This window comes from Anolis carolinensis, chromosome 3, assembly GCF_035594765.1.
Source record: "Anolis carolinensis isolate JA03-04 chromosome 3, rAnoCar3.1.pri, whole genome shotgun sequence".
Lineage (NCBI taxonomy): Eukaryota > Metazoa > Chordata > Lepidosauria > Squamata > Dactyloidae > Anolis > Anolis carolinensis.
The window spans coordinates 202119154-202146242 of NC_085843.1; the positions used below are offsets into that span (position 1 = coordinate 202119154).

Consider the following 27089-nt stretch of genomic DNA (forward strand, 5'->3'; position numbering starts at 1 on the left):
GATTAATTTTTTGGGATGAAAAAGGGAAACAACTCCATTTTTAGTGCTTAACTAAAACTAAAACACTGCTACAGCTATAACTGTTGTAATGTAACTGTTGTAAAGAGCAGGAAGATGGTATTTTAACTCTTTGTATTCTGTAGTAACTTTTCCTTTGAAAATAACCACTTCAGTTATGCATTTATGTGCATATGTGCATTTGTTTATTTGTGTTAAACATTTGTATCCAAATACCTTTGCAGCACTTGATAGAATACAGTCAAACAACATTCAGTATTGTCAGAGAATATATCCTCAGTTTTGTGGATAGTTTTATCTTTTGTAAACATGTTCAACAGTTCAAGAATTCTAGAGGAAGATTTTCTAAACAACAGGTCATAGGGAGCTCATAAAGCTGTGTGCCTTTACCATTTTCAGCCTAATGACCCTGGATTTCTGCATAAAGACATTTTAAACTTTTGCATATTGTAGCAAAGATTTATATGAAATGTAATTGAAAGTTCCCAGAGTAACAACATAAACAGCAGTGGACTTGGAAACTATGACTACAGAAAGAAACTCACTGAGCAAGCGCAACAAGGAAATTATGTATGAGATATTCTGGCATGGTTTCTGTTTATTTGCAGAGTGAAAACCCTGCAAACTTCTGATCAAATTCAGACGAAGTACCTATTATATCTGTTTGTCTGATGATAGTATATATTTATGCCCCTTATATATGCCATATAACATATCTATTTACTCTTTTGAGCCTATGACTCTGAAGACTAAAGTTCAAATTTCAGCTCAATCATAAAAGCACACTGGGTAGCCATGGCTAAGTCATGAACTTTAAGCCACAAAAAACCTTGTGATAAGTTCACCTTGTAGTTGCTGTAAGTCAGATAATTGCCTGAAAGTACAGAACAATTTTGTTGAATACTGAGTTTCTCTTTAGGTTTTCTTATTTGAGGTATTCAACAAACATGCCCATGGTGGTACCATCAGTGTATTTCTTCTGGATCCCAAAATGATGGATAAGATATTTCATACTCAAAGACAGAATATTGATATTAAAATGAAAAATAAATAATGATTCCAAATGTTCCAGCACCCACAAAACTGTGGGTATAGGTCAATGAGTAACTCTGGTGGGGTGGGAGCTGAGCTCAATCAATAGGGAGAATGCCACAATGATACTCCTGTCCTTGTATTGGAGAGCTCCTTGCTCAAGGTTTGAAAAGCTTGAACTGATTACTCAAATATAGTTTTTGCCCCCTTGGACCCTTACCTTTACTAGATATTTATTTATGAGGGTTATCCAGAAAGTACATTACATTTTGGAATTAAAAATGAACAAAGTATAGGAGAAAACATTTACCATATGCAGTTGAAAGCTACACCCAAATACCACATCTTACGTAGTCGCCATTCAAATCTAGGCACTTATCATAGCAATAAATGAGCTTGGAAACTCCTTCCACACTAAATTCTGCCACCTCCGTCGTCAACCATTCCCCCTTCCCGCAGCTGTGCAGCATTGCCAAAACGCTGCATTGCCACACCCCCATTGTTGGAAACAAGTGGTTTTAGCCCAAAAAGTGTGAACCAGGCTTAACACCTTAATATTCAGAAAGATCAAGCTTTCTAATACAAAAGGAAAATGTGTTACTACATGGTAGAATTAGTGCAGTTTGACACCACTTTAACTGCCATGGATGAGTGCTACCCAATCATGCGAGTTGTAGTTCTTCAAGTCTTTAGCTTTCTCTGTCAAAAAGTGCCTTGCCAAGCTACCTCATTGTAAGGAACCATGGTAATTAAAGTAGTGTCAAACTGCATTAAATCTAGATGTATCTTTTGTCACTGGAATCCTGTGGATACACTACATTTGCGTATAGTTTTTCAAGCAACATGCCATGATGGCAAAGGAAGGTAGACAAAGTCTGCTCACTCTGAGGGGGCTGTTTCTCTTACACCTTCTTCCCTTCAAAGCCACAGTTCCTGAGGACTTTTTTTTGTCTTGCTGCCACTGCCTATACTGGCATGGTTCTACTAACAGAATTCTGATTGAAAAAAAAGGAAAAGAAAAGAAAATGTGAAGAAGAAGCATACATATTTCCAATATGATAATTAGGCCCAGCAGTACACATTTCTGACAACTTATTCTTCTCAAGGCATCAGTAAAATAATTGATTTTCACTTTTGTGGCTTAGTTTAAAAGAATCAATGTAATAAATTCCATTTCTCATCTTCACAGGTGGCATTCTGGCCAACTCCCTTGTCTCAGAAAGAGAAAGTGGCTGTGGGCAATCCTGCCATTGTGATGGACCAGCTGTACATACAACAAAGAAACCTCACAGGTTTGAAACTTCCAGTGCAAATAAAAAGATACTAGAAATTGGCTCCTAGGATAGTTAATCTCACTTTAGCTCTGCAAATGGAGATTAGTGTGGGGACAAGAGCAATGAGAGAATGTTGGCAGGCACACTGCTTTGCAGACTGTGGACATTTCCCTTGATGCTTGGAAACAACAGACTTGAACATATTCCTCAACTTTCTATATAAAAAAAGAATCAAATGCATAGCAAACAAAGGGATGAAGCCATGTCAAATTTCAAATGGCTTTATTTTTATACTTTTATCCCACCTCTTTTTTTATATTATCCTAGGCAGCTAACAAAAGCATGCTTTTAAGTAGCTAGAGAATTTGAAAAACTAAGAAGCAACCAGCAAGAGGTAAAAAGCCAAAAGTGGCTAGAGGATTTTTTTTTAAAAAAACCCTTACTTCTCTATCCAGTTTTCAAATTTGTCTAATGTGTTAGGCCGCAATCCAATGGCTAGCTCCAACTAGAATGCAGAGACCCATTGAATCAAAGGGATTCACAGAAGTATTGACTTACCATTCAGCAATCAATGAAATGGCTCTCCTCTAGCTAGAATTACCAGTGAGACTGAAGACTTAATGTTTTATTGCATCACAAATATCAAGGATAATGGTAGGTTGGTGTTGCACTAAATGGAGATAGTAGTCCTGGATACGTAAAATATTTTCCTTCTAATGTTCACATGTAATTTAACAAGCACCCAGCTGAATCATTCAATAATAAATTCCAGGAGAGTCAAATGGCAATGTCATAGTAAGCAAATTCAGTTTTTAAAATCCTATTTGAAGTCACTTAGCCCCAGGACAATAGGTGTTGCTATTCTGCCCCAAAATATCTTTTTGCTGCACCAAACATCAGCTACCCCTCTCTATGAAATAGTAGCTTCATCCTTGCTCAACACACTTAGCTGCTTTATAATGTTTTGTTATTCTTTTACAGTTTTGATGATGGAAAGGAGATTGTACTGCAAAATTATCCTGTGTTATCCAAAGTGTTACTAGTGAGAGGATGGGAAAGAACTTCCAAGCATAATACATTATATTTTTAAATCCTTTAAAACATAAGGCTGGCAAGGAAGCCAAACATTTCCCTGCTTAATTTGACGTGAGACAGCTGCTGCTCAACACTTTTAAGTTCATCATGGCATAAATGCCGTGAGAACAAGGGAATTGTGCTTTCAACAGCATTGACTTCAGTATTGAATCTGACTCTGTAGAACACAGAGAGAAATGTTTTCCTGCCCCTCCTCTCTTCTTCAGCTCTGTGATAAGATCATAAAAAGACTTGCTGGATCATATCCGGAGACTATAAAATTCCACACCTGGTTTCTTGCAAAGACTAATCAGATGCTTTTGGAAAGCAGAATATGAAAACAACACTCCTAGTAGGAGTTTCTAGGTGTCCTGCACCAGCTGTGAGAAGCGTACTAATGCAGTAGACTGACTGTACTCTAAGCATGCTTATATTCTATGGAGTTACAAGCAGTGAGGCTGGAGAATGACTAGAGTGCAAATGACTCATGGCTCACTGTGAACTGACCAAACATGTCTCAGAGCACATAAACAGGGTCTATTATGTGTCAGGGAGGGAAACAAACAAACAAAAAGGGCTGATTTTGTGGCTTCTGTTCTATCCTTGAGTAGCTGCCTAACTCTTCAGGATGTTCTTGGATCTCTTAACACCTGCACCATTGAATAGAAAATTTGATGTTTCAGATGTCCAGCTTTCATCCACCTTCACCTTGTCATAATTATAGAACCATTATAGAACAATGAAAGCTTTGATACAGCCCAGTGCAAAATAGATTGGGCATGCAGTAGAACCAAAGTGTAAGATTGACTGGGATTCTGGTTATATTTCAGTTGTAGGGAAGGTTATTATTATCGATATCTAGGGCAGGTTGTGCATTTGTATGGTATTGCTGTTCGTTTTGTGTAGTTTCATTCGTTTTGTCTCATTTTCGTATTTGTTTGAATTTCCAAAAATGGGGCACCTATATGAATATAATTTTTGCCTCGCTTATGAAAAAAATGAACATGTTCATGCCATTGGTGGCAATTGGGGGGGGGGGGCTTCCGATGCTCGCCCCCCGCTCAGATTTAATTTTTAAAGTAAGACAAGCACTGCAGCCAGGCAAAACCCCAAACCACTGTGACCTCGCCAGCAAGGTGAAGCTGCACTCAAGGCTTGGGGATTACAAAGCCCAAAAATGTATTTGCTTTCAAAAATATACTAAACATAATAACACTATCCTTATTGTAGCCCAAAGGGAACGGAGGACCAAGGCAGAGGCAGGCAATACAGAAAGAGCCAGTGAGATAAACAGAGAAGGGAAACCCAACAAAGAAAGGGATTTAAAAAAAATAAGGGCAAGCAGCCAGGCAAAACCCCAAACCCACCCAAAACCCACAATCCAAGTCCCAGTGTCCTCACCAGAAAGGCAAGGCACAAAAGGAAAAAGGCAAGGCAAGCGGAGACACAGCAACAGCAGCAACCCAAACAGCCCCAAGCACCAGAGAAAGAAAATATGTGCCATGCACGTGAACAATAAAGAACAAGTAATTTATTCTCCTTAAATCCAGAACAACATATATACAATGTGATCAGTTGCACCAATTCACATGTCCTTTCATGAGATCTAAAATTGTCTTTCCTTTGCCATGTGGATACATTTCTTCCAGCAGCTTATGAAGCAAGAGTGCACTTCAAACTTTCTCTCTCTCTCTCTCTCTCTCTCTCTCTCTCTCTCTCTCTCTCTCTTTTTGAACCTGCATAGCTCAAAGCCTTTTTGATACAGCAGTATCAAAAACTCCCAGCCTTAACCAGCTATCTAGACATGGCTCAACCAATCAGCTTCATGAATCTTATTTTGCAGTTGACACACACACATTAACTGATTTCTTACATATGGTAAAAATGGCCTCTCTAATCACTACAATTTACTAATCAACACAAAGCATGCTGCTCCTTTGCCCTGACAGATGTTTTATCCTGACAGCACTCATTTATAGAATAGTTTACTTTAAAAAATTAATACCATTTGCAACATAGCATAGTTATTTTTTTCAAGAAGGTGCATATGTACTCAACAGTGGTATCACTTTGGAACTTCTTCAATATTCATAGTTCTATCTCATGGAATCCTGGGATTTGTAGTTAAATCAGGGATGCGAAACAGTATTGGGGTGGGGTGTAGTATTCATTAATAATTCCTTGGTGGGGAAGAGTACAAATAGCAATGTAAATATTTTCATTTTCCTCTCCAGTCGCTCTCAAAATGATGACAGAAAGTCATATCATATTATTAAGTGTTGCCATTTTGGAAGAGGCTACTAAGGAAAATAGAGGCTTTGAGGGACACAAAGTGTCATGGAGTCTGTGATGATGTGGGTTTCAATAGCTTTGGGCACTTTCTTTATTATTTGGAGGCAAATAAAATGTCCAGACATTACACTGGAGATATATATATATATATATACACACACACACACACATACACACACACACACACACACACACACGTATTGGGAGCTTTGGGAACACAAAAGTGGGATCCAAGGGCTATATGCAGCCTGTGGGTCATATTATGTCCACCCCTGGACATGATATATGAAAAAGCACCAAGGTACTCTCATTTAATCTTCATAGCCCTTTCTTATGGCATCCTCAAAGAAAGCAATAGGGGTCACTCACAGACAACTCTAAGTATCTCATTAAATTACAAATTCCATTATTTCATAGGATCTAAGTCTTGACAGGAGATGGAGGAATTGGAGGGAGAGTCAAGGGAATTCACATGAAGAGCTGGGAGCAGCTGCAGGGGATGGTGATGGGGCGGTGGTCAGTTCATCTTCTGATAATGATTTGTAGATAAAAGTGGGTTCAGGGGTGAGGGGTCTTTGCAGAAGGCAAGGTGTTGATGTGCGTTCATGTGCTGGGTGCTGTGTATTGGGAAAGTTTCTTGTAGTGTTGCTGCTTTTTTTCTGGATCGCACATACCTCATATACATCTATATATAAAAATGAGTGATGGCATCACGGCAACCAACAAAACAACAAAACTTGTTGCCCCCCAACCTCGAAATTTGGCAACACAACCCATCATCCACGCCTCTAGGTTGATACAACAAAAAGAAAAGAAAAATAAAGTCCTAATTAGAGGGAAAGGAATAATTGTTTTGATCCAATTGCTGCCAGTTAGAGGACTAATCTCTGCCCACTTGGTCTCCTAGCAACCAACTCAGGCCAGGGGACAGGCAGATTTAGGCCTCGGCCTCTTCCACAGATTATCTAATTTGCACTGGATTATATGGCAGTGTAGACTCAAGGCCCTTCCACTCAGCTATATAACCCATTTATAATCTTGCTAGCTGTGCCTGGCCACGCGTTGCTGTGGCGAAGTATGGTGGTATGGGAAATAAAGTATTGAGGAATTGGTGGTAGTTAAGGTAAAGGGTAAACATTTTCCCCTTACTCTGGGGGTTGGTGCTCATCTCCATTTCTAAGCCGAAGAGCCAGTGTTGTCCTTAGACTCCTACAAGGTCATGTGGCATGACTGCATGGAGCGCCATTACCTTTCTGCTGGAGCAGTACCTATTCATCTACTCTCATTTGCATGTTTTTGAACTTTAGGGTTGGCAGAAGCTGGGGCTAACAGTGGGGGCTCTCTCTACTCCCCCAATTCAAACCTGCAACCTTTTAGTAATGATAGTAATAATAATGACTTTGGTAATACACACTGCTTCACTTCCTTCTCAGTGTGGAAGAGGCCTAAGTGAGGCCTAACTCTGCCTGGGCTGAGTGGGTTGCTAGGAGACCAAGTGGGTGGAGCAATTGGATAAAAACAATTATTCCTCTCCCTCTAATTAGGACTTTATTTTTCTTTACTTTTTGTTGTATGAACGTAGAGGCATGGATGAGGGGTTGTGCTGCCAAGTTTAGTGTTTCTGGGATGTGTAGTTTTGTTGTTTTGTCCTAGGCCGAAATTTCATTACCCTTTTATATATATAGATATTATCTGCTTTGGATTATCTGGACTCCACACTGCCATATAATCCACTTCAGTGTGCATTTTATACAGCTATGAAGAAGGGGCCCTCATATAATTCAGTTCTCAGCCGATAATATAAGATTATAAATATAATATGCAATAATTACTGTGATATAATAATACAGAACAATATAATCTCTAAAATCAGGACAGTAAATAAAGAGCAACACTCTGAAACTATAAGCCACAGCAACACGTGGCCAGGCAAAGCTAGTAAAGAAATATATTGAATATGGTATCCAAGTCTAAGCATGTAATTTATTTGTTTAATGCACACCTTTTATACATAGCCTGAAAGTTGTTTTATACACAATGGTTTCAATAATTTTGTGCATGAAATTAAGTTTGTGTCTATTGAACCATCAGAAAGGAAAAGTTTCAGTATCTCAACCAGCCATGTGGACAATTTTGGTTTTTGTAGGATTTCAGAATTCCAGATAAGAAATAGTCAACCTGTATCATTCTTGGTGTTAATCATATAAATAATATATATGTTTTACTATAATTTTTGTCCTTCAACAAGGCAAGCTTGGCATTGCAGAAGCAAAAAAATAACATGCTACACTGGCAAAAGGCAATCCCGCTCACAGGCATAGTTATGGGTATTTTTAAACCACAATAACATTTATTGACATGCTCCATTTTACTAATCTACAGTTTAGTTAAGGTATTAGAAATGCTCATTGCTTTCCTTATCCAAGACAGCAGGAACAACTAACAAGCAAATACATGGTTTACAAACTGTAACATGTGACTGATGAACATTTTTGAGTAATATGTTTGTAATGTGCCTGGCTTGTGAGTGAGTCTGTGAGAGGAAGGAAAAGCAAAGGTTGTCTTTACTTGTAGGAAATATTCCTTTAACAGTCGTTGATTTCACAACAGTTGCAGAGATGTTCAAATCAACCTATACCTATGGCTCTTCACACATATAATTGGCTCTGGTGCTTTGTCTGTTCTAGCAGAGCTGAGCCTATTCAATTGCTGTCTAAAGACTCAAGCTACAGCACACATTGACATGCCAAAGTATTCCTTGCTTTGAGCTCTGCCTCCAACTTTGATGACTGTGTCATCAAATCCTCTCTACCTTGAAAACGATATATCATAGTGACTCAACATGTCTGGCTATTGAAAGTCTGAAAGAGTTATATAGGCCTGTTTCGTTTATTTAATATATATACAAATGTCTGAATGAGTTTTTGCAAGCTTTCATTAATTTTGATTTCTGTTGTGATTTCAGTATATTAATAATATTTGTGGGAATGAGTTCCCTGAAAAGCCGATGCTTTAGCCACACATTTTCACCTTCTGGACTATTTATTAATTCATTCATTTTATTTATTTACAGTATTTGTATTCCACCTTTCTCACCCCAAAGGGGACTTAGGGCAGATCACAATGTACACATACATGGCAAACATTCAATGCCATATGAACATAGAGACCGAGACAATTTAACTTTCTCCAGCTTCCAGCTTACTGAGAGTATGCTCGATTCCAGCCACAGGGGGAGCAGCTGCTTATCATCCACTGTGACACCAAGTTCTTGATGGATACTTCCTCATTCCAAATGCTGCTGGATGATTTTTATGGTGTCGTAAATTAGTTAAATTAGCCTCCCCAAATAGCCAGTACCTAAATTTCCTACTTGATAGATGCAACTTTCTTTCGGGTTGCTTAGGTCAACAACGAACGAGGCTATATTTTAATGGTCGGGTGCTCACTCTGACATGGGCTGGCTTCGAACTCATGATCATAATGATTTATTGCAGCTGGCTACTAACCGGCTGCACCACAGTCCGGTCACTCTCTGGACTATATAGAGAGTGACCATTAAACCTAGTTTAAACATAGAAAACTTGAAGTTAGACTAATGATTTCTGAACCAGAAACACAGGTAATCCTAACCATCAAAACCACAAATGTCTCACCCTTTTGTGCAGATCTTATCCCCTTCTTAGAGAAGGGGAAAGATCAGGCAGCATACTGAACTAGATTGGCTCCCTTAAATTGCCAGTTTGTAATACTAGACCAAATTTAAAGGAAAAGGGTGTTGTGCAACATGGTAACTCTTGGCAAGGGATTTGCAAATCAAGCAATTTGGAGAAAGGGAGAAAACATTACAGAGTACTCTTTTCCAACTAGCAACAGGCTTAGAAATAGGAATAAGCTAACATTTTTACCTTCATTTGTTGTGTCTGAAAAAAAACTGTAAAGTATTATTCATGAACTGCAAATTGGAGAGAGGTTCCATAACTAGAATGGTGGTTTAGAGAAGAAAGTTTCAGGGACCTTGCCACACGCATCACCGAGAATTGCCAAAGATTGCGGTGAACCTGGCGGCACTCACCCAGAGGCATGGGGACTTGTCGGCCCACGACACACATTGTCTCAGCTTCCCCCCATCTCATCACATAAGGGGAAGCCTCTTTAAGCCGGCTAAACCCATTTTTCCTTATGGAAAGAAGGGAAGCACCCCATCATCTGCCACTGGTAATTTTTCAGCAGCAGCAGATTTTTGAGACAGTTCTGCCCCAGCAGGCTCCATGGAGAAAGTACAAAAAACATGTTGCCGTTGAATTTTGGGCCGTGTGAAGAAGTCTCAGGAGGTGTTGCTTGTCATGATAACTACTGAAATTCCCTCTGCTACACAACTATGGATCCGTTCCATTTTCACCTTGGCCACCCTATTCATATGAAAATGTTTTTTTCAAATTTCATTTTCAGCTGTGTTCTACTGTCAAGTTGTTGCTGCTATCTTTTGTTTTAAGGAGTATGTTTCTTTACTACTAAAATTATTTGATCAGTAACTTGAAGCTCTCCAGTACTGAGAACAGTTTTATGCTGTCCAGATAAATTATTCCTTCACATAACCAAATAGCAAAAATCAAATAAAATAAAATATCAAGGGATATTTGTAGATGAGAACAAAGGACATCTCTGCACACACTGGGTTTCCAAACTTAAATTCTAGTGATAATTTGTAATGCTTATGAGGAAAGAGCCAATTATTACATTTTTGTGTGCAAAAATGAATAATTTGAAAAAGTTGCTCCACACTTAACTAGGTTAGAAGAATGTTTGCACATTTTCAAATTATTTTTGACATTTCAGGATGCATTGCGACAAATTGTACAAGACAATTCTCATTTTGCACAAAAATTTGTGGAGAGGTTCAAAACGCAATTTGAGGACCAAGTGATTTTTTTTCTTTGCACAAATGTCCCCCATTCCTCAAAAGTGCTGAATTGTGATAAATCCAGCAGTCAGTCATTTTACTGAAAATATTTTTCCATGTGTTGACATTTTTTCTTGACAAGGATGAGTAAATATGTAAATATCCTTTATGTATCCACTATGACAGGCTTCCTCTGAAATAGCATACCCACCTCTGAATATGCCTTTCCTAAAAATCCTATGAAATTCATGGGTCCATCATAAATTGAAAAGTGACCATAAACAACTGACAGGCTACCCCAAAGCAGCAATTTGTGAACTAAGCAAATACACTGATCTGTTTATTTCAACTTTGCATGAGTTTTGCAGGCTTTTACTGACAATCCTATTCCATTTTCTTTTTAAAATCTCTTTTTCTCTCAACAAGTCTATTCTGGCACATTTAAACTCCAAAGAATAACTACATCACAATATTTTGTAAAATATGAAACTGCATAATTAGCTACATGCTGATCTCCACATTAGTCCAAGCTGAGTACGATAGTTAATTTATTAATGGGGGGGAAAGTTAAAACTTTGGATCATAGCCAATTTCACACACTTTGGTGACTTATGTGAAGCCTGAGGCATTGAAAAATAGACTTGTATTTAATTGAGTGACAGCATTACAACTTTGCCTTCTAGCTAGCTTCTTTACTATGTAGAGAATCCAAGGGGGCTTTTATTTCAATCGCTCTTAATCATTCTCTCATTTTAAAATTGAACAAAATGTCTTTTATATTATGTCATAATTTTATGCTATAGAAAGATCAAAAGAAATCCAGCTCTTATCTTACTGAAAATGTTCCTCCAGCCACAGTGTAGCACTAATAGCAGGATGGCAAAATCTAATAAAGCAACCATGTTGCTGTACAGGAAAATTCATTCTCAAATGCCACTCTCTGCAATAGAAAAGGAAGCTTTCCCAGTAGCTCAAGAAATTATTTACACCTTACAGAACAGGAAGACATTGAGAAAATGTGCACTTGTTTTCTTTGGCGCTTTATTTACTCTGCTTCTGCCAATTCTCTCTTCTCTGTCAAGTTGTTTCCACTTAAGTTGCTAGCACAGTAGAAAATTCCACAACATGATAAATATGGTGCCACTGCACATTTTCAACACAATGACTTATTCTTCTGTATGGGAAGCCTTTGATTTGCAGCAGTGCACTGGTACAGTGGAAACTGAAATGCCCTAAACCTTTACCCACTTCCATTGATCGAAGAGGAAGAATTCACATTCATTTCCTACTTTGGCTATCACTGCTGATGTCAGTTCTAAAGATCTTGCTATGAATCTCATTGTCTAGTTATAACTAAAGTAGCCTCAATTACTCAATAGGAGCTGCCTATCTTGACTCACTCATGAGTAATTTCCTAATGTATTTCCTGATGTTATTTTATTTTGGTTTGCTGTTTTTACCCGGGCTTGGCCCCATGTAAGCCACCCCGAGTCCCTTCGGGGAGATGGAGGCAGGGTATAAAAATAAATTATTATTATTATTATTATTATTATTATTATTATTATTATTATTATTATTATTATTAATTGGATGAATGGGTATACTTAAATTAGGAACAACCAATAGGATCCAGGCCAGTATAATCATAATAGTTTATGTTGCTTAAGTAGAAATGGTTTCTGTCTGCTGATGTGTTTTAAGTCTGGACAGAAATGGATCCGTGGATAGATCTAGAGAAATAATTCTTTTTGATAATTCCTAACATTTGAATGGGTGCTACCTATTCAGTATTTTATACAGGGAATGTTCTAGCTAATAGCAAATGTAATGTCAAGATTAAATTAACTCTTTTTTTTCTTTTGACCAAGCATAGGTTATCTGCATATTTAGTTTACATTTGTGACTATGATCCTTAGAAATCTATAATCGCAAGGGTAAAGTACTCCACTCTCAACTGCACAAAGATTTCCAAGGTCTTTTCAAAGGCTTATACGACCGGAATCACTGGAGTGTTATGTGGTTTCTGGACTGTATGGCCATTATATTCTAGAACAAAGCCATACAGCCCGGAAGCCACACAAGACTCCATTTCCAAGGTCATTCTTAAGCCCACAGACTCCTCCAAAGTCCCCAATATCTATTTTTAAAGAATAGGTTGCTACCACTGCAATTAAATACTTCCAGAAACAAGTTTTGAGGGCCATCAACTACTCTTCACAAAAGGACTTAAAGTGGAGTGAAAGGTTTTTCCTTTTTTAGTCTTGATGTTTTGCCAGAAAGGCAAAAATTGTGTTTTTCTGCTTTTTAAGGTACTTGATAAACAGAAGCAGGAAGGAACTCTGTATCCAGCAGTTAAGATTATGCTTGCTGCACTAGGACCATATAGACACTCCAGTATATCAGCATCTCTGAAACAATCAACCATATGGAGAAGACTGGACCTAGGGGAATAGACGTTTCAAGCTGTTGAACTTGAACAAAGATAATAAAATCATAATACAGTATAACTGCAGGCAGTTACTTTATCATCACATGGTGACTTGCATATACCGGACAAGACCTGCAACTACTCCCTTCTCCCACAAATTGGCCAATGTTCCACCAAGTGGTTCTAGATCTGTTAATATGGAGAAGGGAGCACGCCCCCAAAACACTAGTACCTGGGATTCGAGTATCAGAACTGTGGACATAAAAGAGAGAGTGACCTCCCGGTGTGGTGGAGTTAAGAACTTATCCCAACACTCTCGAGGGAACCTAGACTTGACGTCCCCTAGATCACCCCCCCACCCACAATGCTGGCTGGGTGTTCTGGCCTTTACACCTGCCCCTCATTACTTTGAGGGCTCTATTTATGACCACTTGGTAATTGGCCATGCCCCACCTCCTTTTCAGGGGGCCAGTCGAACATTGGGCACCTAGTTTCTGCTGTAGAGCCCCCAAGAGAAGTAGGTCTGTGTATGGGAATTCCTACGATCTCTGGGAGGGGGAGATATGACGGTAGGCTCAGGCCGAATATTAGAGGGAGGCTGAGTCGACGGAAGACTCGGCCCCCCTCTGACCTGCGGCCTATCCCCAAGTGCACCTATGACAGGCGACCAGTTTCCTCCCCTCCTACCCTGGTGTTGGTGAATGCTAGGTCCATAAGGAATAAAACTGCTACTATCAGAGATTTTCTTACTGACCAGGGAGCTGACCTAGTGTGTATCACTGAAACCTGGATCCAAGAGGGGGACGAGATCCTACTCCAGGAAATAACATCTCCAGGTTATGTAATCACCCACCAGATGCGGAGTGGGAGGCGGGGGGGTGGGGTGGCTATGCTCTCCCGAGAAAGCTTTTCTCTTAGGGCAGTTCCTGTTGTGGACATCTCTGGCACTGAATGTGTTGGTCTGGTGTGGGATTCCCCTGAGAGCATGGCCTTTCTGCTGGTGTACCGTGCGCCTAGTGCACCAGCAGACAGCCTATCCCAGCTGCTCGAGACTGTGTCGGAGTGGTCCTTGAGGTTCCCCAGACTTGTTGTCCTGGGGGACTTCAATGTCCACGCTGATACGGACTCTTGCTCAGCAGCGGCTATGGACCTAGTGTCTACCATGGAGACACTAGGACTCTTGCTCTGCAGTACTGGGCCCACGCATCAAGCAGGACATACGCTAGACTTGATCTTCAGCGCAGGAATTCAAGTGACCCAAGCCTCTATTTTAGAGGTTCCATGGTCGGATCACTGTGCCCTGAGAGTCAGGCTGGAGCATGCCTACCCACCTGGCAAGGGCGCCGAGCCGATTTGGGCTCGCCCAAGAAGACTTATGGAACCTAGTAGGTTCCAGAATGCTCTGAAGGATCTGGAGCCTGTCAGCGACTCAATCGATGTGCAGGTGGACATGTGGAACATCAGGCTGTCCAATGCACTCGACGAGATCGCCCCTAGACGCCCTCTCCAACCCCGCCGAAATCGGTCTCCTTGGTTCACCGAGGAACTTCGATCGATGAAGCGGGAAAAGAGACGGCTAGAGGGCGTGTGGCGAGAACTTCATGACAGAGCTTCGAGATCAGCTTACAGGGCATTTATGGAGTCCTATGAGCATGCTACCATCGAAGCAAAGAGAGTATACTATGCCTCTTTGATAGAGTCCGCCAGCTCACGCCCGGCAAAATTGTTCAAAATAATTAGATCTCTAACGACGGTTCCTACCAACCCAAAAAGTGATGATCAGACCCCTTCAGCCGAGGCTTTTCAAAGCTATTTTGCTGACAAGATCTCACTACTACGCCGGGACCTCCCCGCCACAACTGATACAACGAGAGAACTTGAGACTCCGTGGCCACTTGCTGGGCCCACCCTCGACCAGTTCATCCCACTGGACGCAGAGGGTCTCGATAGGCTCATAGCTGCAGCTAGACCGACCACTTGCTCCCTTGACCCATGTCCCTCTTGGTTAGTAAAATCCTGCTTGGAGGGATTACGTGACCCGCTGCTGAAGATAATAAACAGCTCCCTTGAGCAAGGAGTCTTTCCAGAGGGATTAAAAGAGGCAGTGGTCTCTCCTCTGCTGAAAAAACCAGATTTAGATCGTTTGGTTCCCTCCAGCTACCGCCCAGTTTCGAATCTTTCATTTCTGGGCAAGGTGATTGAGAGGGCAGTAGCGGTGCAGCTGCAGCAGTTCCTAGACGACACAGACGGACTGGATCCTTTCCAGTCTGGCTTCCGTGCGGGGCATGGGACAGAGACTGTATTGGTTTCCATCACAGATCATCTCCGATGCCAGCTTGACCGGGGCGGGTCGGTGTTGCTTGTGTTATTGGATCTCACAGCAGCATTTGACACAGTCGATCACAATCTTCTGACCCACCGCCTTGCCGTTGCTGGAGTTAGGGGGACAGCTTTAAATTGGCTGGCCTCCTTTCTTCACAACCGTGGACAGCGAGTGGAGAGGGGGGGCCTGGTCTCTGAGAGGTCCCCTCTACATTGTGGGGTTCCTCAGGGGGCCATTCTCTCCCCTCTGTTGTTTAACATCTATATGCAACCACTTGCTCAGCTGGTCCGAGATTTCGGGCTCGAGTGTTATCAATATGCTGACGACACTCAGCTTGTGTTAAAGATGGAAGGCCAACCGGAGTCTGTACCCGACAGTTTTCACCAGTGCCTCGAGGCCATTATTGGATGGTTGCGTTCCAGTAGTTTGAGGGTGAATCCAGCAAAGACGGAGTTCCTATGGCTGGGCCGACCGGGCAGTGGGGATATCCAGTTGCCAACCCTGGATGGTGAAGTGCTACGCCCGTCTTCACTAGTAAAGAGTCTGGGAGTCCTCTTGGACCCTTCACTGACGATGCAGGCCCAGGTCTCCGCCGTTACCAAAACTGCCTTTTTTCATCTTCGGCAGGCTAGACGGCTAGCCCCCTATCTATCTAGGGACAACCTGGCTACAGTGATCCAGGCTACAGTCATCTCGAGACTGGATTACTGTAATGCCCTTTACATTGGCCTTCCTGTGTCGGTGATCCGGAAGCTCAAATTGGTGCAAAATGCAGCTGCCCGGCTCCTTGCGGGAGTCCCCATAAGATGCCACATAACACCAATCTTACGGCAGCTGCACTGGTTACCAATTGAGCACCGGATCACTTTCAAAGTGATGGTGCTTACCTTCAAGGCCTTACATGGTCCAGGGCCGATGTACCTGAGGGACCGCCTCACCCCTTACAAACCCCAGAGATCCCTCCGTTCTGAGGACCAAGACCTGCTGGAAGTCCCCAGTTTTAAGACCTTGCGTCTAACTGCAACTAGACGCAGAGCCTTTTCAGTAGTGGCGCCATCTCTGTGGAACACCTTGCCACCTGAAGTTCGTGCCTTGCGGGACTTGTTGGCCTTCCGCAGGGCATGTAAGATACACCTGTTTCGGCAGGCTTTTGAGTTCTGTTGCTGATGTTTTAAAAGGTGCTTTTAGGATGTTTTAAAGATTTTTTTTAAATGATGTTTTTAAAATGTTTTTTAAATTGTTGATTTTAGCCGGTTCTTGTAAGCCGCTCCGAGCCCTAGGGGAGTGGCGGCATATAAGTTTGAAAAATAAATAAATAAATAAATAAATAAATATACAGTGAAACCTCCATTTAAGAGCACCCCAACTTAAGAACATTTTGAGTCAAGAGCTGTTGCTCAGCCTGGGTTTAGCTTTGACACATGAGCAGCATTTTGAGTTACGAACTAACACCAGAAGGAGTGCTAGCATGAGAGAGAGCACTAGCATGAGAGTACAGGGCTTTAGGGCTTCAAGGATGCATTCTCCGTGCCTTGTGCTCTAGTCCACTTTGGGAGACTGCTGTCCATTTTGCAAAACTTTGGGTTAGTTGATTTTGTGTGGTTTTTATTCCTGGTATATTTAGCTTCATGAAGAGAGAGGGGGGGAATGAGCAAGAGAGGGAGGGAGGCTGAAATGAGTACAGTATGGAGAAAATGATGCTTCTGTCTCTTCACTTTGTGTTTCCTTGCTACAGCTTTATGTTTCTACCATGTTAAAGTTGATCTTTATTATTGTTCGATGTGAATGTGCATTTATACATTGTTATTTATAAAGTACATTTTCTTATTTAGAAACATGTAAAAAAAATAAGGAGGGGGGAGGTTATGGGAACCGGAATAGATTATCAGCATCTCAATGGGAACATTTGCTTTGAGTTAAGAGCAATCCGAGTTAACTGTTCATCACAGAAATAATTAAACTCTTAACTTAAGGTATCACTATTAAATTACCATAACAGAAACAAACCTTCCCCAAAAGCCTAAGCACAATGCTTTTAAAAGGAAATGATCTACCTATGAAGCTGAGAATAATTAAAGGGAAATTGTATGTGTTTATGTATGCACACAATCCTGGTTTTCACAGAAAATAGAGCTGAAAATCACTTGGTTGTAAGGGGTACATTGTCTAACGTATGTTGCTCAAGCACACCACTGCAAAAAACTTTTAACTACACAAGGATTGACATATCTTGATGTTGTCAGACATTCATGAGGAAACAAAGGTGATTTAAGATTTTAATTAGAATTCAAGGACAATTAAAATTAGAAGGCATTTTTGTTGAATGTTGGGCTGGCATTCCTCTTGTTAACATGACTGATTTAATATGCTGACATCACAACTGCTTGGATTACAGCACAGGGAAAGGATTTCAGCTTTGCCAAGAGCAACTGGCAGAGTAACAAGTCCAAATGGGGAGGATTGCTCAAAATCTGCCTTATATTCATTTGGATCTGTGCATTATGCACACATAAATATGTGCACAACACCCCTTATTGAGCAAAAATCTTGAATAAATTAGGAAATAAGTGTGACAAGGAGGGTGGGAATTAAGAGTTCTTAAGAGACAAGGAAGAAGATAGACCAAATGTGTATTTTTCAAAGATGTACATTTTTCTTTTGCCAAATCCTTTAAAAAGATTTAAGGATTTTAGGTTTGTGTTTGAAAGGCTGCAATTAATGAATGCTTCAAAACAACTTTAATCTTCACCAATCAAAAGTATAAGATCACTGTGTTCCAGGGGAAAAATGGAAAAAGTATTCCAAAAGTATATATTATTTCTTTGGAGCAAAAGAAAAGATAGTAATCCATGTGGCATTCCAAATCCTAGATTTATGTCTCATTGAATTCAGTGTTTGAGGAGAAGTAGTAAGGGAAACTGTATAAAATAAATATTTCTTTTCAAACTTTCACAGCTTATTGCTGCTGAGAAATGAATTTCTACTTACAATGCTGACACACTGGTCTGGAAAAAAACAGTTTCTTTCTACTCATGCAAATGATTTCGCCTTTCAACTTCACCATCTTTTATATTTATAAGGTCTTTAAAAATTCTTATTCAACAACAAAAATCTCTTGACAAGAAGCTCACTCTGATTCAAGGCTTATATCATCTGTTTTTACTGTATCCGTTTACTTTGGCTGGAGCCTTTTTGTGAATAATTGCTGCGAAGCCATTTTCTTTATTAATCCCTATACCATATTTTTACTGGTGTTGTTAGAGAAAACCTTGCCATAATTCAGAATGAGAATCCTCCTCAGATTTAATTCCGAATCTGACTCTGAAAAAATAGCTATGGTTCCCATCTAAACAAACAGACCATCTTGCATATCAGTTCTGGTTCTGAACCCAATTTTACTTTTCTTGATCCTTCTGATTAAAAATAAAGTTAAAAAACCCCAAGTGCCTTCTAAGCCATTGCATTGGGCCTTAACCAACTGAGAACATTTTCTCCCACTGTCTGTCTATCTGTTGTCTCTCTCTCTCTCTCTGTGTCCCATCCTTGGTGGTCTGGGCAAACTTATGATACTACCTCTAACTTTTTCTCTAATTACTCCTTAGCTGCCTAACAAAACCACCATGTTGTTGATGTTGTTAGGTACATTTATGTTTAGTCCAATTTATAGCAATCCCATCATAGGGTTTTCTTAGCAGGATTTGTTCTGAGGAGATGTTCCTTTACTTTTCTCTTAGGTTGAGATGTTGCAACTTTTCATGTGACTGAGATGAGATTCAAATTCTGTTCTCTCAAAGCCATAATCTAACAGAGCCCTACACAATACCTATGCTGGTACTTATTAAATGGGACAGCGTTCTCCATCTTTCATTTTTCCTTGTCCCTGGTGTCTTTGATGTAGTTGTGTTCCAAGTCGAAAAAGGAGGAGAGGGACCTTCTTCTTGTGCCACCATAATCTCTGCATTTGTATGTCATTATACCTCATTATTCAACCATAAAGTCTTTTGGAACGGGTTATGAATTCTTAATTTGACAGCTCCTGCTCTTAGGTTTATAATCTTAGTGAATGGGAGGAGAACATCTCCAGCATCTACCAGCCACAGGCATGTGGCACTAAACCACTGAGAACTGAGTTTTAGAAATATGCCCATCTGTATGTCGGATTGGGACATTGAAAAAAAAAGGTTTATATCAACAGACATCACCAAGGATCTTAAGGAAGATATATTAGGGCCAGAGGGTAATAAAGTAAAACTTCCAAGTAAATATAGGTTTCATTAAGAATGAACACTCTTAGTCAACTTCTTAGAAAGGCACTGGCTTCATTTAAATAAAATTTGGATCAAATGGCAGGATTACAAGAAATCATTTCCAACTATTTCTAAAGATGTCTCTGATTTTTTTTTACAAAAATGACAACACAGTGTGATTAATGACAGAATGCAAGGTGCATTCATGTGTGCAAGAGACAATGATATACAGATTACAAACAATAAATCAAAAGAGACTACTTTTGAAGAGATGCCACATACAGTGAAACTAGGGATGCCCATATATCCATTCAAGGATTTCTGCATGGCATCACAATGCTATTGAGACTGCATTATACATTTTTAGTTGTAGTTTTCCATCTTCACTTTGGTAAAATAGGGGAGGCATTTGCTCAGCTGGTTCTGTTGGGATGTAATGCAAACCTTATACACAAAGAATAACACCTAAGCTTAGAGAAGTGCACACAGGGCTGACTGCTTCACTTTTCCCCCTTTAACAAAGGAATGGGGAAAGCTGTGGCCCTCTGAAGGTTGCTGAACTACAATTCCCATCAGGCTTTCTAACAAAGCCAAGAGGGTTAATATTAGAAACTGTAGTCGAGTAAGATGAAGGGCACATATTGTCCAAGCCTGTTGTAAGAACTAAAGCTTGTGTATGACAAGGGGAGTGAATATGTAATCCTAAGATCAGGGTTTCTAGTGATTTTATCACAAAGGCCAAGCAAAGGGTAGCTCTTTTGCAGCGATGCTTCTCCTATCACATTTGGGAAGTGTTGCCCTCGCAGCAAAGATCCGCACAGGAAAACACTTCCATAACATCTTCCAACATCATCAAAACTCTTCAGATTTCAATTTACAGTGGTCCTTGATAGCCACTGATTCAGTATCTACAAATCAACTATCTAATTTGAGAATATTTTAAAGCCAAAATGCAAATCTGAATTTTGCCATTTTATATAAGGAATGTCATTTAACTATGCCATGATATATAATGGGACTTGGGCATCCATGAGCCTTGGTATCACTGAATCAAACCCCAGTGGCTACCAAGGGCCCACTGTATTTATTAATTTCATATAATTATAATCTATTTTTTAACCAAAAATATCCCAGAGCGGTTTATCAGGTAAGATGTTTGACAGGTTCTGGCCTCAGGGTCACAATATAATGTATAGTACAATTTCCTGTAATTGTTATACATTTACTTGTTATCAAATGTTAAGCACACTTAAATCTTCTGAGCATTTCATACACACTGAGAATTTTATGATATTAATTTCACCAAAGAAACCCAACTTTGTCAGCATTTAGACAGAAGTCCAATAGTTAGCCCGAGAAAGACCTGATCCATTGAATGCTTTGGAATTTTGTTATGTCACAATGTAAGTTTTGTTGATTCAGTAAACTTATTCTAGGTGGGAAAATCAATTTTATAACTAAGGATTCAATGGTCAAACAATCTTCAGGAAAAGATGAAGGAAATACATAAAGACAGGTAAAAGCCACACTAAATAGGTGTAGCTGGAGACTATGTAAATAGAATCAGGTTATATGTTAATTAAGTTTTAAAAACCTTTCTCAATGCATTTTTTCAACTGAAATGCTAAGACATTTGACAGAAACAGCTGCAGTTCTTTAATAAGGGAAGGAAGCTAAATGTAGGGATGCTCAAGGAACTTGGATCATCTGCAGATTTGAGGACAAACTACAATAAAAATAACTTTTTTTTAGAATAACCAGCTTTAGCTAATTTACATAATCTGCACCACCTGGAATAGATTTGGAATAAGAACTGAGTTATCAATTGGAGTTCATGCTTCCCAAATATTCTAGAATATGCTTAAGCTTTGAAAAAATAATAATAAATTTAAGCATGTTTTAGAATGCCTATTCTGAAAGAAATTACTTATTATTTCATGCCTTTATATCACCTCTCTACAGAAGCTACTTTTGTATATACCAGATAAAATAAAACCACACAAATACTGTTAAAAACAGCAATAAAGTCACACTCAAATACTCCTGTACATATAAATTCAAAAGTCCCAGATTGTCAGTGTGGACAACATCTATGTAATTAAGTGTTAAAACCACAAAAATATGTTTGTTTTTTAAATCAGTGAGATAAAATACCATATATATATATATATATATATATATATATATATATATATATATATAAATGCACCTCTTAATACAAAACTTTGTGAATATCAAAGTGGAAATAAGATAAAACACACACTTAAGGTAGAAAAAGCTACAGATTATAGCTCTGGATGTCCCATAAAGAACCTACATATGGAATTATCATTTCTTTTGTATATGACTGCCTTCCCTGAAACAGATTTCAGTATAAGCTTACTGCTATTGTGTCATCAGCATTCTTATTTAGTGGATAAATGAAACTCAACAAGTTAAGGATTCAAAGTTTCCAGGACCTAGCTTTTGGTAACAAAAATTGCAAAACTTACAGCAATAAATGGACCAGATATATTCTCGTCCATTCTTCATAGTTTTGGCATTTTTTAAATTGAGGAATCCAGGAGAAAAAAGCAGCTCACCTGTCATTCATTTAGGTTTAGCTATCTAATCTTGCTTATAGGAGATTTAAATCTGAATTAAGCCTAGCCATCTTCATTCTTCTTCTGACACTGGTATTTTGATTCCAAACACTCTTCTGTCCTTGCTTTGTCTTAAACAATAAACTACAAGGTGTTGCCAGCAGCTGTTATACATAAATCATTTTCATAAATGTGACTAGACAAATGAGGCCAGTATATGTTCCATATTGAAGGCCCATGAAACCCTTTATTCTGCTAGTTCTGTTGAAGCAGTTTTGAGACTTAACACCCTGAACCAGAATTTGCTCATCTGGAAAAATAAATCTATTGATGTTAGTGGAATATATGACCAAATAAATTAGGACAAAATTATTGGGATGTATGCATCCAAATAACCTTTATGTTGAGTGTGCAACAGAATCACAATTCAGTCCTAAGCATGTTTGCTTGGAAGACAGTCCTACTGTGTTCAGTGATCCATGCTTCAAAATACAAATAGGATCACAGCCTTAAGCCCCAGCAAAAGTGATGGGTATGTTGGCATGAAATTAGAAGATGGAACCAATGTGAAAAAAAAATTGTAAACTTATCCTGCTTTCTAGGGTAGAAACACTATCCTCTTCCCCATTTCAAAACGAGGTGCTGATTCCTTTGACAGAGAAATATAGGTCACATTCCAAAATATGAAAAACTGAAAATATATCAAATGCTTGCACATCAGGATGGGAAGTCATGCTATTTCTGATGATAACATTTTTATTTTGACTTCTTTGCACTTTTAAGTTGCCCTATAACCAAACTGCTCCAGGCTATGTGCAGGTAAATCTAAAACATAGCATATAAATTCACAATAAAAAATCAGGGCAGTGCAAAATACAAGCAATGGCAAGGGGTAAAAACAATGCAGCAAAAATAAAAAAGTACAAAGATCTAGATGCCAAGAACCATTCTTTAAATCATTGTGAAAATGCCAGAGGAGCCTCTGTAAGAAGAAAATTCTGCACTTTTCCTAGTGTGCAGGAGGAGCACTGAAAAGACCCTCAGATTCATTCAGTAAAGAGCGCTGAAAGAAGAGCAGCCTAGACAAAAACGTTTGGCTCTTGCAAAGAAGAAGTCCTTCTTTAATGAAGATTTAAATAGGATAGGAAGACAAATTACAATAATTTCCCCCTTTAAATTGCTGTGCTATGTAAGAAAGTAAGGGGATGAATTTACCATATATATTCATGTATTAGTCAACCTCATGTATAAATCAAGGACCAATTTTGGGGCCAAATTTGTGGATTTTGATAGGACCAGTGGATAAGTTGATGGCCATTCCTCAGAGGGGAGAAAGCACCAGTGCCACCTTAGAGGGTCAGCCATCATTTCCCTGGCCAGGCATTCAAATGCCAGAAGCAGCACTACAGTGGAGAATGGGGAGGAATTCAGTGCTTCTTTAGGTTCTCTCAGGGTGAACAAAGCTCTTGACTTTTGCCTCTCTACTCAGAAAAGGGAATAGTTCCTTTCTTGATAAGATTCACTATTCACATTAACTCATGGATAGGTCAACCCAAGCTTTTTATATTTATACATGAAGGTTATAAAATCATCTGTAGAACCAACCTTTCTGTTTTCACTTCCCTTGTCTCCACTTGTGTCAATAACTTGCATTGGTGATTATTACCTACCAATGTTATCTACCTTACATTACCAGTGAAGACAAACATAATACATCTTTAAAAGGTACATTTTCTTAACTTTATTTAACCATTTATTTATTTTCATTCTTTTGAGAGTGTCATTTTTATGGATCAGAATAAATTGGTTGCAAGCCTGGAAACCATTCCTGTTTACTGCAAGAAAGAGCATCTAATGTTGAGCCTTACTGCTATCATAATTACCTCAACTAATTGAAGAGTGGTACTTTTTTAAAATTCTCCCTGGGAAATCTGAATGTTTTAAGCAGTACTCCAGACCATAGTATTTTATGTAGGGCTAAAATGAAAATGAAACACTACTTAATAGGGAACTGCTTAACAGAGTAATGCAGGATTTCTAAAAGTACAACATAAGATTTAGCCAAACAAACAAACAAACAAAAACCCCAAACCTAAAACCCTAGCACTGCTAGTTTTATGCAATGGTTTACCAACTCTACATCTAATTTGGCCCCAGGTTAGTACTGAAGATGTAGTAGTTGATTTAGTAAAAAAAAAAACCAAGAAGATCCTAACGAAAGCATTTAGAAGGTGCAGAAACAAAGACAGCTTTCCTTTGTTAATGCATCTGTATGGCAGCTGGCTGCTTATGTGTGCATAGTGACAAAAAAAGAAAGACCCTATATATGTATAAGTCTAGAAAAAAATATGTCCAAAACACTAGATCAAATTATTCATGGATCAATTTGAGTACTTAGCTGAGAGGAGACATGATAGCCATGTATAAATATGTGAGGGGATGTCATAGGGAGGAGGGAGCGAGCTTGTTTGCTGCTGTCCTGGAGACTAGGACGCGGAACAATGGCTTTAAACTACAGGAAAGGAGATTCCACCTGAACATCAGGAAGAACTTCATCACCATGAGAGCTGTTCGGCAGTGGAACTCTCTGCCCCGGACTGTGGTGGAGGCTCCTTCTTTGGAGACTTTTAAGCAGAGGCTGGATGGCCATCTGTCGGGGGTACTTTGAATGCAATTTCCTGCTTCTTGGCGGGGGGTTGGACTAGATGGCCTATGAGGTCTCTTCCAACTCTATTATTGTATGATTATATGATTCTATGATTCTCAATAAAGGAACCATCACCCTCTCTGAGTAGAGAGGTGAAAGGCAAAAAGCTTAGCTCATCCTACAACAAATACTGAACATTTTCTGCAACTTGGTCATTTAATTCGGTCCAGGTATATGCTCACTCTGTGCAATAATATTTTTACTGAGTGTCATGTTTAAATTTGTTTTTTTATAATTTGGAATTTTTATTATAATGAGTATGTTATCATTATTTTAGACTTTTGATATTAAGTGATGTAGTTGTAGCACTGAATGTTTGCCGTTTATATGTATGTTAACCGCCCTGAGTCCCTCTGGGGAGAGAGGACGGTCTAGAAATAAAGGATTATTATTATTATTATTATTATTATTATTATTATTATTATTATTATTATTTATCCTAAAGGTAAAGGTAAAGGTTTCCCTTGAAATTAAGTCTAGTTGTGTCCGACTCGGAGTTGGGGCTCATCACCATTTCTAAGTTGAAGAGCCGGTGTTATCTGTAGACACCTTCTAGATCATGTGGCCAGCATGACTGCATGGAACGTAAAAGAATCACCAATCTCTCTAATACACTGGTTCTCAACCTGTGGGTTCCCAGATGTTTTGGCTTTCAATTTCCAGAAATCCTAACAGTTGGTAAACTGGCTGGGATTTCTGGGAATTGTAGGCCAAATCACCTGGGGACCAACAGGTTGAGAACCATTGCTCTAATATCTCTGCCACAGCCCCACCTCTGATTTTTTTTAGTGCTTTTGTGGGGAAATGGTGGTGGTAGTGGTGGTCAAAGATGGCAGCATTAGTGTCTTCCCTTCTTAATGGAATATGAAAATATGTAATTTTCAATATGCTCTCAACATATGCATGAGGGCAATATTTACAATTGTATATATAGTAGTGAAAGAACCATGAAAGCACAAAAATCTCTTTGTCAACAAGATGGGGCACAGATTCTTAACTCTAATACTATTTTAACTCTTAAGTGACTGGAAAAGAAGAAATAAATGCTATCATTCTGCCATAATAAACATTGCTGTCATGGCTTTTGGATGAATGATTAAAGAATGCTGGATTAGGATTTGTCTTCCACTAGTACTTGATTTGTCTATATTCTGATTCAAATTTAGTAGAATCTCAAAATACTTCAAATAAAATGTCTTTTCTCCCATTACTGTGCCATGTGGAAAGCTTGATTTGATTGAAAAGTATGCAAATATGGAACATATGCTTTAGCAGTATAATCAGTATAGTGAAACATAAACACACCTGTTAATGTCTGATCCACCAAATTGGTTGCCATGAATGTCACAGCTGGTGAAGAGATAGCTGCTACCCTGGTGACCTGGGTTGGCATCAGAGGAGTCATCCGGGTTTCCCTTCGAGAAGCAGCACCTGCATACCAATTATAATAAATGTGTTAATGACCTCACAATATAAAAATGCAAGGGTCTCAGGAGCAAGCTTATTTTAAGAAGCTTTGGATGTTGTCTGTTGATGTTAGTATACAGTTTTTCTTGGCAAATTATTAGTTTTCTACCTAATTATTTACATGGATTCATTTTGTGTCCTTTTTTGCTTTCCCTTTGAATTACATCCTTTCCCCCTTTTGAAGTCACCCGATTCAAGCAAGTGAATGCACTGTGTTGTAATTAGAATAATGGTACCCTAGGATGCTACATATGGGGAGTAAGAAGAATATCCGTTTGTTAAAGCAATGTCCAGCTATTGGTTTTGGGTACAATCCATCCACAAATGAGGCATGAAACACATAACTGGCACCTGCCTTTTTTGGTTTCTGTCATTAGTATCTTTCTTCCTAAGAGCAAGAAGCAGCCACTAGGATGGTGGTGGAGGTGGAATTGGACTAAAGCAAGAAAGGATAGGTTACTCCATCCCATATTATGGTGTCAATCCAAGCATTAGTTCTAGATTGACTTTTTGTTAAAGAAAACCCTCCCAATTCTCAGAACAAGCAACTTGGTGTCCTGTGAATGGGACAAATATGCTTCTGAATCTTTTCTTCTTGCAAAATGTACAAGACAGTTTTGGGAAAGGGGAGGAAAGGAAGTGATGTAAAGTGGAATGAATTTCATGGGTCTTTGCCTGTTTCTAATAACATGCACCAATGCACTGCTGTCTTCTGAAGATGAGTTCAAGCAGACTTTGATGC

General features: G+C 39.2%; 1 protein-coding gene across 1 annotated transcript in view; it reads right to left on the reverse strand.

Annotated features, from left to right (window-relative positions):
- Positions 1-27089, reverse strand: part of tcerg1l (transcription elongation regulator 1 like) — a 207090-nt gene that overhangs the window by 57699 nt on the left and 122302 nt on the right. The window contains 1 exon segment of the mRNA XM_003218553.4: positions 26186-26311. Within this exon segment, the coding sequence (XP_003218601.1) occupies positions 26186-26311 (126 nt within the window).